This window comes from Carlito syrichta, unplaced genomic scaffold (assembly GCF_000164805.1).
Source record: "Carlito syrichta isolate Samal-C Ts95f unplaced genomic scaffold, Tarsius_syrichta-2.0.1 Scaffold303673, whole genome shotgun sequence".
NCBI classification, from domain to species: Eukaryota; Metazoa; Chordata; class Mammalia; order Primates; family Tarsiidae; genus Carlito; species Carlito syrichta.
In genome coordinates, this window is record NW_007247769.1 from 2,053,523 (window position 1) to 2,068,981 (window position 15,459).

A 15,459-nucleotide genomic window follows, 5' to 3' on the forward strand; every position below is an offset into this window, starting at 1 on the left:
ATGAGAGGCCTGACCCTGACTCTCTTTTCTGTTTCTCACCCTGGGCAGGTGGCAAGTCTCAGATTCCTGAGGCAGCATGATCTTTTCCCCACTCCTCTGGATATCTGACAGTTTGTAAATCCACAAGGAAGCATTTGTTACAAGGACCTTCCTGAACAATCTCATGCAAACAGCATGAAGTGACCAAAATAATAGCTATTTCTATTTACCTTTTCTAGTTCTGCAGGGTGGCAGAACCAGCACTCTAACACCCTTGAGAAATGAACAGGACAGGACTGGGAACAGGGTGAGAAAAGAGAGGCTTTTGCCTTGGCCACTAAATTTAAGGGGGCACCCAAACCCTCAGGAATCAAGATAAATGATAGTTTCATGCAATATTCTTAAAATATCAAAATGAAAAAAAATCCAAGATGACAAAACATCATAATTTCAAACAAAGACTGGAGAGTGATTTCAGTGCTGGTACTTAAGTACTGAATTCAGTAGGGGTGGAAACAATGAAGATACCAGAAAACTAGCAGCTGCAGCCGTTTGCGTGAGTCCTTCCAGGGAGCCAGGAACTGTGTTTGGTATCTCACAGGCATTTTCTCTTGATACGTATAGGAGAGAGCTGGTTTGACCTACAGTAAATCCAAATCTGTGTTAATAAACCATATTAGAAAAAGAGTTCCTTTACAGGCTCCATAAATTCCATCACAGTCCATTTTGTCTTTGTTAAATGTATGGGTTGAAAATTATAATCCCTTTATTCACAACGATCATTTGAGACACAGCTCAAAAAGATCAGCATTAACTTAAAAAAATATATTAGCATGCTTGTATCTATTAAGCACCAATTCTTTGTAGGCTCTAGCTGATGATTTTATTAAGTATACTGCAAAAGGGGGAAATCAAGGATAATTATATATTCATAAATATATAATACATTGGCATAAGATGGTTTAATAGAATGAATGCGGAATTATCTGTTTCCTCAAGAAAATAACAGAGATGTTCTGATTAAGCCCATAATCTAGTATATGTGAAATTCTAGCCAAACTGATGGGGCACATTTTCTTTTCTGAAACTACCTTTGATAAGAAATGCATTACAAACTCATCAGTTTGGCTTCCTGTTAACAAAGAGACAGCAGCCGTCTGGATCATTCTGGATTCACAGTGAAACTGCCACACCATGTATCCTCCAACTAAAGCTGTGCAAGTTTGACAAGGGGCAGATGAATCCAGGAGTTATTGTGCAGGGGTTTAAATCTATGCGGCAGCTGACGGTTGAAATAATCATCTATATATCGCTCTGAGCTAGCTGGGGAAAGGTTGAAGCTGTATATTTTCAACATATCTAGTCTAATGGTTAATCTGTTGTCTTGTACGGGCTCTCGCAGGGTGGACTGGCAGCATGCACTGACAGCTTCGAGGAATTGCTCACGGTAGACGTGGTTTGCCTTGCTTCCCAAAGTACTGGGTGGATGAATCTAACTCAGCTTGAGCTGGAAAATGTGAAACTCACCTGACTCATGACCTCCAACATGAGAGGACCAGCAGGGCTCATAGCCGGTTGGGTAGTAGGGGCATTGGAGTCACTAAACTACCTCTGTCCCTCCTGATGTCCCCAGATCTGTGCACATTAGGTGGGCTCCATGTGCATTTATTTTATTATTTGAATGTCTTGGCAGGTTGAGAAGAACATTGTTCTTTTTAAAAGCTGGAAAGCGAGGGAAATGTGAGAAGATTAAACTACCCCAGGGGTAGGAAAACTTTTTCTGCCAAGGGTCAGCCAGTTAATATCTTAGGCTTTGTAGGCCATGTAATCTTTATGGCAGGCACTCCACTCTGTCATTGTAGAACGGAAGCAACCAGACACAATAGGTAAATGACTGTGCCTGTGGTCTGATACATTTTATTTAGAGCCAGTAAAACTCAAATTTCATATCATTTTAATACGTTACAAAATATTCTTCTTCTTGGAATTTTCCCCCAAGTCACTTTAAAATGTAAAGTTTATTTTTAGCTCATGAACCGTACAAAAACACATGGCAGGCTATAGTTTGTTGACCCCTGAACTTGATAAAAATTAGAAGAAGGCAGCTGTTGGCACCAGGGACTTGGCAGGTTCCATCCCTACTCTAAAAGTTATCCCCCACAAACATGTAGTAGTAGGGCTACCAAAAGCAGTTGGGTTTACCTTTTGGCCTCAAAGCCCTCATCATCTGGTTGGTGTTGGCAGAAGGGCATAGGGAGAGAAGAAAAATTGAAAAGGGCTGTTTTTATTTGATTCTTGTATATTTTACCCCCAGTTTGATTCAAACAAAGTAACAGTCACCTCCTACTATCTTTCCAATCTGTGAACTCTACTCTGTAGCAATAATTCAGAGGTAATCTTGCATTTCTCATTTCAATTGTATATTTCACTGTTCATCTCTGTGTCTCATCTCTAAGAAGCTAATACCTACTGATCTTTGCTTGAGATGTTTCTTTACCCTTAGGGTGACAGAGACAATCTGTTATAGAAAAAAAGAAAGAAAAGGCCCAATGGCGACCAGGAAGGAATTTTCTACTGAATACTGAACAGGGCAGAGTGTTGGGCAATTGATTACTGCAGGTGAAGTTTTCAGGTGAAGATATATGAGCTGAGATTCAAGAGACAGGGGTCTCTGATGCATGTTAGACTCCTATAAGGATATATACAGAGCATAGTTTGAGACTGGAATTGACAGGGGTTGGAAGAGGTGGTGTGGGTGCCACGGGCAAGTCTGATTTTCCCAATTTTAATCTAACGGGTCCATTCAGTCTGTAATATTTTGTAGAGAACATTGTGTTTCAGGTCATGCAGATTCTGTTAATATATTGATATAGTGTTTTTTTCTCTCTCCCATGTAGGGGCTGCATTCTTTCATTACTCTGTGTTGATGGACTCAAACTTACACAATTCAGGTTTCCTAGGCAGTGAATAGAGCCAGAAATATACCCTGTGATTAGCTTCTATGTAATCCATTGTTCCTTAAATTCTCCCTTCCCATTCTCCTATTAGCTCCACAAAAGCCAGAAATGTTCAAGCTCCAACAAGCCCTCCTTCCTTGCCCTGGCAGCCCACCATGGGGCGGGCATTCTTTGTGCCTGTCCTTAGGCCAGTACAGGCCATTTGGAAATGCTCTTTTATTTTTATTTCGCATGACAGAGATTTTTAAAAACCTATTCCCTCTGGGTTTTCCAAATAAATGTATTTTATACTTCTCAGCTAGAAGTTGTAAAATTATCCTGCCGGATCATGTATGTGTAATGTGATTTTTAATTTTGGGATATTATGATTGTTAGGGTTTCTTTTAAGGGACAGTATCCTTCATCTTTTCATTATTTGTATATTAATATTAGCCATGATGTTTCAAAAAATGATTCATAGATTGATTTTAGCATGAATACTGCAACATGTTCATCACACTTCTTGGTTATATATGCTCTTCCAAGTTTGTCAGACCAGAAACTCTCAGTTCAAGGATATCATCCACTTTAACTCCCCTGCACTTTAATATTGATCTGCTCACTACCCCTCTGAGCATAGAATTTGGCTTCTATGTCCGGTTTACCTTATCCTACCCGTGCTTAGCTACTCAGCCTCTTTTTTTTTTTTTGAGTTGGAGTGTCACTCGGTCACCCAGACTGGAGTGCCATGGCCGCTCCCAGCCACCGCAGCCTTGCCTGCTGGGCTCCGGCAATCCTTCTGCCTCAGCCTTCCAAGTAGCCGGAATTACAGGCATGTGCTACCACGCCCAGCTGATTTTTTGATTTATTGTAGAGATGAGGTCTCGCTACCCAGGCAGATCTCGAACCCGCAGGCTCAGGCAATCCACTCACCTCAGCCTCCCAAAGGTGCAGGATTACAGGCTGAGCCACTGAGCCAGGCTGCTACTCAGCCTCTTTGATGGACACATGACATTCCCCACTGTGGGATCCATCCTGAAACAGCAGTCAAGTGCTCCTTTATAATAATTATAATACCAAACTCACAGTATGAGTTGTTTATCTGGCATTTATTGTTGTTTTTCTATCTTTGCTTAAGGAAACATCCACACCCTCTCACCAATCTGGTTGTGTGACAGCCAGCCAGGGTTCTGGTAGCTATGATTGCAGGACAGGAAATGTGTCTCTGTGAAGTAGATGCCATTCCATGCTCCAATCCAAGGACTGCACTCTTGTGACCACATTGTAAGACTTAAGAGTTAACTAGCCCAGACTTTTTGGTGAAAGTCTTAGACAACCATATCAGAGAGAGGTTAGGTCAGCTTTCAAGTTTTGTCTGTGGTGAATTACATGTTGCAAAATGACTGTGTTACTATGATTTAGATAATTTTTCTTGGGGGAAGTTTGATAAACCTACAGAAAATTAAATGCACACTCTATTCCAGCAATATTACCTTCACTCCTTACCCTTAATTTTAGTAAAACAGCATTTGTAGCATGAAAGACTAAGAACACACACCCAATTTTAATGGATGCCGCTGAGGGTAGGAGATAAGATGCCACACATCCCTCTTTCTGAGAAGTGGCTACCTAGGGCATTTAGTGTGAACTAGGCAGTGCTGTTACAACCAAGGGGGCTGACTAAGCCAGCAGTTTGAGACAGAAAGCAGTAGTTTAACACCAAGGGTTAATAACTTGTAATATAGTGATTACTTAGTAGAATTCTTTTTAGCAAATTTCAGAAGATAGTGGGCTTGATTCTGTTGAATCTGAGTTTTCTGCATGTTGTGAACAAGAGGGGAATCCTACATATTTTTGGAATTTATTGCACAAAGAAGATTGTCTTCTGAATTTCCACAGATATTATCCCCACTAACATCCATGACAATAAAACAGCAAAAAGATTTTCAGGAAGTCATCAGGGTAAAAGAAAAGAAGAAAAAAAAAACTTCAATTCAGCTGTGAGGGAGAAACTTCTACTTTCATTCAAAGTTATTCAATGTTAAAATTGGTTTGGAACTTTTCTACAAAAAAAATTTCACTAAGGATTAATTTCCATTTTCTTTTCTCCTTATTGTTTGGCAGTCAAGGTTGCAGCTAGATCACGCTATCCCAAAGACCCATTTGAGTTCAAGAACGCAACTCCCAGTTCTGGGCTTGTGACTGAGCCAGGTGAAGGAGGACTGGGACCCATCCCAATTTTTAATAACTGCCCTGCACCCCTCAATGTTCTACTTTAACATGCTGATCTCAGTCGAAGGAGAGAGATGTAATACTGTGGATTTCAGCATGCATTTAGCTTGTCGGGCAGCAAAATAGCAAAAGGAAAACTCATAAAAAGCAATAAATAATAATTAAAACGATCCCACTCCGAAACTAGCAGCTTGCGCAAGACTTCAGTCGGAAGCCCTGTTAGCTAGATGCCTTTGTGTTCAAACCACTTTGCATGACTCTTACTCTGAGTGATTCCAGTGTGAATATGACATTACTAATGACCTGCTAAGTGTGTACAGATGTGGGTTTCTCCAGATGTGGTGATTAATAACGTAATGGAGATAGCCGGTTGACTCATGTTTATGGGTTATTTGCCTTTTATTACATTTCCGAGTTTATTTGCTTTGAACTGTTTTTTTTTTTTTAACTCCAGCCAACAAATTCACCTTTAAGTCTCAAAGGGCATCATCCCCTTAAATCTCACTGAGGAAATAGGGAAGAGGGAATTTGTCCCAGCCTGGAGCTGAGTTTTGGGTTCGTTGTATGCAGGCATTGCACTATTAGGAAAAGCAGATAGTTGGAATAATTGCTCATTTCACTCCAAGGACTTGTAAAGAGGCATTGGTAAACCTTGTCACAGTGTCTGCAATCTGCCTGAACTGATAAAGAAAGCGTTCTTAAAAACAATCTAGTAAAATGTATGATCATTTTGAAGTAAGTCCAGAGTTCTGGCCAGTGTTTCTGGAAGACGTTGCCTTGCTTTTGCTTGAAAACAGAATGCTGACGAAAAGTCGAATAAAATATTGTTACAGATGTTCAACTCTGCATTTAGGCTGTTGGAATTACCACCACATCTTAAATCAATTCCCAGAACATTGTCTGGAGGTTATGTCATTGAAATAACGAATCCTCTTTAGTCAAGTATAAGCAAACATGTTAAAACATCATTGTAACTTTAAATTAAACTATAGTGCAAACCAGGGGATCTGAAGCCTCATTAGACTTGCCTGACATTTTTCTAGCACTGAGTCTTCCCAAACTGTAAAACTGTTAGATTCAGTGCCTATTAGACAAGGGAGCGCTGGGAAGTTACAACAGCACATTAAGTGTTATACTTAGGGATGTGCAAAAACAAGCCCTTGAATTTTATGAGTACTTGGAGACTGGATAGAGTTCAGCTCCTATAAAAATTCCACGTTAGATTCCTGAACTTGTTTGTGCTTTAAAGAAGTCAGGTTTCTTTAAAGGATCATATCTTCATGTGGCTTTCACAGCATGAAGGAAAGTGAAAATACTCAAGATAGAGGTATATTGTAATTAGCCAAAAAGTTGGTTAAATATGATCCTGTAAATGTGCACTGTCATGAGCTAGTGGCCCTTTACTTCACCACATTTGTCTTTCATGAAAGTAAGTAAATTTGTCTCCCTTTTAATTCCATTTTTATTCCTCTCATGTAGTCACAAAAGCCATGAAATGAAAATTATATTTTATAGCTTAACTAAAAGTTTTCCTAGATCTGCTTTCTTTAAATATGCAGAAATTTATAGAATCCGCATAAAGGATAATAATTAAATATGGTTTATACCCTACTTATCAGAAAGAATGTTATCACTGCTTCTCTTGTGGGACCTAAGTCATATGTAATGGTCTCCATTACACAACGTTCATATATTTAAGCTGGAGACATTTTCCTGTCTCTTCAGGGAACAGATCTGCATTTTCAGGCTGTGAATGCAGGAGAAAACCTTCAAAAACAAGTTTCATTTAAGAAAACAAATCCTGGTTTAAATGCAGTATGATTATGATAGATGATCTTTCTCAGTTATGATGAAAATAGTTTCTTTGCATAGAAAGAGGCATAACTTTACTACTTTACTACTAAAATGAGGTGTCTCCCTGGGGCTGGCTAACAGGTATTAACTTGCAAGTTTCCCATATGAAGACCGCTGCAGGTAAACAGCAACAAGGTGTAAGGATAACAGCTACTTGACCAAAGAGGATTATTTATTGGAGGCTCACTGCAAATGGGGAAACAAAAGTTAAGCAAAAGAATCCAACAGACATGCTTCAGAGGGTGACTTCTGTTCAGATCTTAACTCCTAAAGACTCATTGTATAACTGGACACAACCATGGTAACATCTGGTGACCTTGAATAAAGCAAGCCATGGTAGACTAGGTTAGATAAAAGGCCTTTGGATATTGAATTATAACCCTAAGGCTTATTGAATTATAATCTTAAGAGAAAAACAGAACTTACACCCCCTACTAGACCTACCCACATGCACACACACAAAATCACACATGTTATTTTGTCCAGCATGCTACACAGCTAATCTAGGTCACCCTGAACATAATACATCAGTTTCAAGTGGCCCGTATTAAAAGATGACCTTGTATTATGGGTGAAGTCAGTGCAAGACTTTCTACTCCACTCTAAAATGGGGAAAGTGCAAAAGGATACCTACACACACACACACACACACACACACACACACACACACACACACACACACATACACCCTTGCTGCCTTACTACCTTTTTATTGCCTCGGATGCCCAGTCCCCTATCCTGTGAAAGGAAGATGAATTCAGGTCAAGATCAGAGTGCCTGTTTGCTTGCTGAGAGATGCATATCAACTTTAAGTGATTTTTTTTCAATGCCATTTATGTGGCTTGTATTTATTTCCCTTAATCTTTTAAGTGCTGTTTAGTCTCTATGTGATTTGCTTTGGATACTCATTTCTGATAAGATGTGATATCCTCCCAGCCACATAGTCCCTGCCTGGAGCTCTAAGTGACTGATAGGGTTGCAGCCTGAGTGGGAGCTTAGGGGTGGGGGGGAGCAGGTGGTAGAGGGAGTAGGCATTTTGCAGGTGCTTTCTTGCCTTCATTACTTCTGGTCATACTATCACACTCACTTCACACCACATTCTTGTTACCTTTCCCTGTGTCAGCCAGATTTTAGACAATCCCAGACTGGCAGTTGAATAGAGGAGTTTAAAAAGTATAATACACTAAAGCAGATTTGGAGGGTATAGTTGGATTACTAAAATCCCTTTGGAATGATGTATCATAACCTACTAAATATATATAGGGTTTTCAGGGAAGTACCATATAATGCAAGCTCTAATATGGGTCTTCCTGGATAATACCAAGTAGCTGAGATGGCATTTTCTCCTCCATCTAAGACTCATACACCATTAACATATATCAAGCTGCTTTTGATGTCATCACTGCTAATATTTCTCTTCTTAGCTTTAAGGTAACTGCTCTGCATTCTGAGTTTCAGAGGTGCTTCTTCCTAGTCTGTGTTGCAGTCAACTATAAGAATCTGAAGATCCTATTTTTCCTTTTTGACATTACAGCTTTAGCCTGAATTATGGGGGTGGGGAGAGGAGGACTAGAATTTTGCTGCTGATGCCCTTGGGTGACAGGCTGGGTACGCGTCTGCTAATTATCAAGCAGCTCTCTTAAAAAGAAGCATGATGCAAAGCTTATTAGTGGGTGTCTTTGGGCAAAGAGCAGTAGAGTGTGCTGTGTTGTTTGTGAGTGGCGCTTTACATTGCTTAGCGATATGTGTGGTTTAGACATTTGGAAAACAGCTTTTGGTTTCCAATCTCCAGTGCTGCCCTCCATTTCTGTCCCCTCTTCCCCCCTGCCGCCACATCATCAGAGATTTCATTCAATGGCAACCTTCATTCCTGGGCTCTTCTACAACTTTGCCAGCCTCGGTCCTCCCAGTCTTGTGTTAAGAAAGGACTCCATTTGCACAGCCCGCTTGGCAGTTGGAGGGATAAGAACTGAGTTGGGCTGGAGATTCTTGAGCCAGCATGCGCCAATGTTCCCCGTCCTGACTGATGGAAACATTGGCTATTAAGGTCTTGAATCCTAACCTCTTTTCAAGGCTTTTTCTTTGGCATGCAGGATTAGGAACCAGTTAAGTTGGTTCATCTGAAGAAGCAGCAGGCTGGCAGTTATGCTGATATTTCAAATACAATTTTATTTCTGATTTTGGTTACCAGAAAACTCATTCGATTACCGGGGAAAACATAGTAACCAAAATTAACTCTAAGAATAATGATTGGCTATTCCTATATGTATACTTTTTTACATACATATAAATCATGATATTTTTTCTTCTTATGGCAGAGTGTGTACAAACCATTTTAGTCTGTTTAAAGTGCATGTGCAAAGGCTGGGGTGTAAAGAGGTGATGCTTTCACCTTCTCTAAGCTGGCCTTTTTGACTAACACATTTGGTCTTTGTCATTGGGTCCTAAAAGACAGCCATGAATTCATAGTGCGTGACTGAGCCTTGAGTGTGTGTCCTTTGATATTTTTCCTGTATTTCATGGTCTGCCCTCAAACTGTTCATAATCTCATGAGTTGCCTGTATTTCCAGTTGAAGATGAGCAGCCATCAACGCTATCACCAAAAAAAAAGCAACGGAACGGAGGCATGCGGAACTCACCCAACTCTTCGCCAAAGCTGATGAGGTAAGGAGAGGGGTTGGCTGCACACGGGTTCCCTCTTAGCTCCTTCTCTTCCTCCCATCGCCCCCTCCTCACCCTGCCAGGCCCACAGCCTCCCCCTCCCCAGGAAGCACCAGGCAGGGGGAGGGGAGCAAGATCGTTAGATGGCTTCTTAAAGGCTGGAGTATTTATTCTGTCAGCTTGTCAGCAGTTAATGATAGAGCTGAAAAAATTCTGTCATGAAAAACAGTTTGAAAAGCTGTTTGAAAAATACATAGGCTTTAAAGTCTTAGCTGTCACCATGTCCTGTCTGTGTGTAGTTCCTAAACAGCAGTGGCACTAATGACGGCGGTAACCAATCAGAGGAACTCATGTGGTTAGGTTGCCTGCGGCAAGTCTCTTTCTGCTGGAGTCCCTCGGAGGACTGTTTTCTGTACTTAAGGCCATATGTGAGATGTATCATCACAATCAAAAATGAACCTGAAGATTACCTTCCTTTTATCCTGTCGATTGAAATCAAATTTCTGTTAATTGATTTTGACTGATAAAAAAGTCTAATAATCTGCGGACTTGCCAAAGCAAAGTTCAAAAGTAATCCAGTTCTGCTCAGGCTAAAAGCAATATTAATTATGAAATACAGCATCCATGCGCACGCTCGCTTCTTTCTTTCTTTTCTTTTCCCTCCCTTCCCTCTTCCCTTCCACCTTCCTCCCTTTTTTGTTCTTCCTTCTTCCCTCCCTCCTTCTTCCTTCCTGATGACAGTTTCCTTTAGCATATAGCAAGTGACATCCAATTTCAGGAGTACTACAGATTTCTTTTCTTGGTGTAGTCATCTTTCATTCCTTCTTTTTGTCTTCAATTCATCTGCCGACCCCAGCACTTATTTCCTCCAACATCCTGTCTCTCTAACACCCAAATGAAATAGGAGTGATTTCGGATGTGCGCTGTCCTTCCTAAATGCTTACTGTCACGGAAATACCTGCCATCTTGGCTTAACTTTCCTTTTTTCATGGCCATTGGCCACTATCTTCCTTTTGGTTATCAAAATACAATAATGATAATATCTATTTTCCATTTTCAATCACATTTGTATCTCCCTGGCCCTCCATATCCACCTTTCTTGAACATAGGAAAGGGCAGTGCTTCATGTGATCGAGGACACAGGTTCTCAGCAGAAGACTCACCCCACCCTTTCTCCTTTTCCATCAAGAACATTCATTCCTGTTAAATATTTCCTTAAGTGTTCTCTGCCTTCCCCCTCACCCAGCTTTACTTGGGTGTTGCTGATTTACATGCTTGTTTACAGTTTACAAGGAGGAATGAAATGTGCCAACTGCCAAGATTCTCATTTTTATGATGCCAGTTGTCATGCTAGCAGCATTCATTTCCTATTTACTTACCTTTGGGTAAGCGCCTTATCTAATGCTAATAGTTATACCCATTTAAAGTAGAGAAAAGCCCAGGCTCTTTCCTTTGCCTAAATTTAGAGATGCAAATAAATAAATAAAGAGAAGACTGAAAAATCTGAAACCTTTGGAGCCAAATTCCCTGTCCCTGTTTGCTATGTAAAGTATGGCTCATTTCTTTGATCTTGAGTAATAATAATTCTGAGGAGTTATACTGTTTTCATATGCTTCAAAGCTGTGTCAAAGTTTTGCTGCTTAAGGGTACTTCTTTATTCTGTTGGCTCTTGGGTACCAAGATGACAGGTCTTCTGTATGAGGTGGAGGCTTTTTTAAGTCGTAGCCTTCAGCAAAACATCAAATTACCAAATCCAGGGTAACATACTTCTACACAAATGCCTTTCCTGTAGATATATTATACCATATATATTAAATACTTTAGTGTTACACGCTACATTTTATGTGCAATAGAAAGTGATGGTTTGAGGTAGCCTTGGGGGGACTTTTTTTCCACAAGCAGAAAAAGCTAGTGTATACTGTATCAAGTATGGTTTTTACAGGACTTTCTGCCCGAAGGCCTTTGTAAATAAGTAATGATCAACAGATTGGCTGTGGGTTTTTGAAAAGCATGCCTATGTCAGTTTGCATGATGGGGGAGAATTTTCAAAGTGGATCTTGCTTTCATTGCCTGCCGGAGAGGGACTGAGGGAGACAGTCATCCCAGGCTGGAGCTGTCTGCTCCGTGGTACATCAGAATTGCTAAACGTGGGTCAGGTGGTGAGCGGAAACTTGCCAAGCTACAGAACTCAGGCTTTTTGTGTTGGTGCCTTTGGGCTCTGCTAAGGCCACAACTACTGTCACTGGGTTGCTTTTTCCCACCAGTCCACCAAGGTCTCCCTTGCAGTTCAACAGCACTGGGACATCCTATGACAGGTGAAAAAGTCTTACACACTCTTCCTTTACCATGACTTTCTATGTCCCAGGTACTCCCCATGGTCTGTCTGACACAGGGACAAAGATGGACCTCTGCTTAATCCTTTCCCTTTCCCTTCACTTCCCGTGTATAGATGAAGGACCCCAGGACCATTTGGTTTTCATTTGAATATCTGGCACTGGTGAAGGGGTTGTGGGTCTATTTTTGCTAAATCCCTTTTGTTGACTGGCAGAAAACAGAGGGGCTCACCCAGCTCCTGTGGCTTTTTGTGTTGCTCCCACCTCTTCAGACACCCCCTTTCTTCTCTACGGAAGATGAGACTCCCAGGTCCTATTCTTCATGACCTGAAACATCCATAAAGGAAGCTAATGACTTATTTGAAGTGGGTTTTTCGACATGAGTTTGTGACTTGCTGTTTGAGCAGAATCAATCATTCTGAATGTGGGCAGGTTTTAGTGGCCTATGGGCAGTGATAGGAATAGCTCCAAGAGAAACCAGAGGGCTCAGAATGGGCTAGGATGGGCTTTAATTTATCACTGAGACTTCTGCAAATAAAACGGGCTCCTGAGTGAAGGTTTCTTCCAAATCATCTGCCAGCAGGAAATGCAATAGGGACGCTGTACTAATGGTCTTTGTCTCCCCTTTGTTCTGTATCAGGCTTACCCTGGTGTTTAAGTGTCACTTAACTCTCTACACGATCATTAGATGAACAGCCTCATTTTGTGTGTCTGGATCCTGAGGAAGTATGTTTTTTAGTCACCCTGACAGAAAACAATCCTCAAAGCCAGACCGAACCAAATGGTGAGTGTCTGTGCTCCAAGCCAAGGACGTGTATAATGATGGATCACCTTTGGCTCCACACCCACTGAAGAGGAGTGAGCCAGGAGGTTCCCAAGTCCCTGACACTATCTGTCTGTTATTTTCCCTCCCCACTGGTCTCTTAACATGGAATTATTGAAGATACTTCTTTTAGTTTTTCAGTAAAATCACCAAGCACTCAGTGCCCAGTTGTCCCTGGTTAGTGGGTTTGTGCCTTGTAAGGATAGCCATGTCTCTCTTCAGTTGTATAGTCCCTAGGGGCATGGACTTTGTCTCTAAATAGCTAAGTCAAGGGTTTTTGTTTTTATATATATATAATTTGGAGGCCCTACAGACTCCATTAAACATTCAATGAAGGAGCTCTAAGAAGTCTCTCTAGAAAAAAATAAAAGTACACTGGATCCCATTTTGATGACAGTTGAGACAGACTCATGGCTTCCTGAAATCCCCATTCAGGATCCCTAGTTACGATCACATTCAGTTCATTCCAGAGACCCCTTCAAATAGTTGCATCTATAAATGCCTTTTGGATGATGAGACTATTCCTCGGTGGGTAGACAGCGAAGAGTAAATGCCTGGGTCTCATGCTGTATCCTTACATGCAATCCAAAAAGTCCATACACTTCAGCTGCCTGCTTTTATTCCTTTTCTCAGATTAAGTCTCATCTCACAAGTATTGAGTGAGAACCTACTGCATTCAAGATGTTGTGGAAATTCCTTAAGGGATCTATCTAAAGTAAGATGGATTGGACTAGATCCATGCTTCCAAAATGCTTACAGGTTAACATAGGAGACAGACAAGCCCATACAAGCACAAAATAGAGTACAAATGACTAGGAGATTCTATGGGCATGGGCTGTGAGGACAGAATGAGCTGTCTTTGCCTCTGGTTTGGGGGTTGCTGAGCCTAGTTTATGAAGGAAGTCTCATAGAACATTGCCCTGTATGATGAGATTAATTCTCTACTAATAATATTGCCTACTCCTGTGTATTTTTTACCAGGTCCCAGGCATCATTCCAAGAGTATATGCCTGTGACTCAGTGAATCCTAACTACGACTCTATGAGTAGGTATTACTCTTCCTCCCATTTTACAAATGAGGAAGCTTAGGTGCAGAGATGTAACTTCTAGGAAATCTAATTAAGTCTTACCTAACTAGGAAGATAGAGGAACTAGGAAAGTGCTTAGATCACAGTAGATGACTTGGTGTGACTGGAGCCAAGGTTCCTTGGAGGACATAGCTGTAGTTGAGAATGTCAGAATATTCTGGCATCCAAACATGAAGGTTTTGCCTGTCATAGGTATCGGAGAACGCTTACAGATTTTTGAGGAGGTGGTACTCCAACTTGTGTTTTTGGAGAGTCACTGGGGCAGTATAAGGAGAGTTTGGAACCTTCCATTGGGGCTTTTCTGAGGCACATGATATGTAAACACAGAGGTATGAAAGAGAAGACCCTCCCAACCCCAGCCTTTGCCAAGTCCTGTGGGTGCCATGCCATTCAGGGTTTGCTGTAGAATAGTGGAGCAGGACTGGGATGGACAGTTCTCCTAAGAAGGACGCATATATTCCTGACCAGTCCTGAGAGTTGGAGTAAGGTAGAGTAGCATGGGCAATGAGGACTTATGTAGGTTGTGTCAGAAAGACAGTGTACACAAAGAGATAGCCCCCAGCTAGGCTAGCAAGGATAATTAATGACACCCAAAACTGATAACTTGAAAATGTTGAGGAGAGTTTCATGTCGGGAGACCCAGAAAACATTAGACATTAGTTTCCTGAATGGGAGGGGAAACAAGATTTGAGGAAAATAGTTTATTCTCTGGGGAGCTGACTGATCATTAAGTGAAATAAACTCATCTGCTTGTTAAGTCTCACTGCCTCTCTTTGACTTATACCTTCCATGGGGTTGTTTTGTTAGGACTTTCCACATCAGAGCCTGACAGGATGAAAGGTTCTACTAATAGAAAATGGCAAAATGGCCTGAGCCAAGTCAGAGTTGGGGATAGGATGCCACCCTCATAATTCCTTCCACTGGGCAGAAGAAAGGAGGAAGGCAAAGACAGCTTAGCTAAGTAAATTCACCTCTTAATGTACAAACTAACAGCATATGACAGCCTCCCCTGCGAGGACTGGAGAAGAAAGAAATAGTCAGTCATGGTACCAAAGCTTGGGTGGACCAGACACAGGTCCCTGACAAGTTCATGCTCAACAGAGGGTCATGGCCTTGTTCTCTTATTTTAAGAACATCTTGAAGAATCTCCTCTAGGACTGACAAATATGTTGGTTCTCCTGGGCTGTCTCTCAAACATAAAGGCAATAATTTCCATCTTCTTTTGAAGTTGCTGGCAGCCTAACAAGTGATGATATCTTAGGTGGCAGCAGGGAAAATAATGCGAGTAGATAGATGCAGAGAAGCTGAAAAAAGGACCCTAACTCTCCTAGAGTGGCTAGAATCTGACCTAAGAGTTTTGTCAAGGTGGCTGCAGGGATGGTCATCAGGTGGGGGATGGGGGCAGAGTGATGGGCAGTGTCTCGGGGCAATCATCCTAGTCAGGAGAGTGGAAGTCACATTGAAGCATGAGTTAAGGCAGGAACCAGAGTCCACACGTCAGGATCTTTGCAAAGTTGCAGGAAATAGTATTCACCCAGAAGCCAAAGGCACCC

At 41.4% G+C, this 15,459-nt stretch overlaps 1 protein-coding gene across 1 annotated transcript in view; it reads left to right on the forward strand.

Moving 5' to 3' along the window:
- Nucleotides 1-15,459, forward strand: part of KCNMA1 (potassium calcium-activated channel subfamily M alpha 1) — a gene marked incomplete at its 3' end in the record, with an annotated part of 543,667 nt that overhangs the window by 509,864 nt on the left and 18,344 nt on the right. Inside the window, exon 32 of the mRNA XM_021712861.1 lies at nucleotides 9,572-9,665. Within this exon, the coding sequence (XP_021568536.1) occupies nucleotides 9,572-9,665 (94 nt within the window). The remainder of the gene's footprint in view (nucleotides 1-9,571; nucleotides 9,666-15,459) is intronic.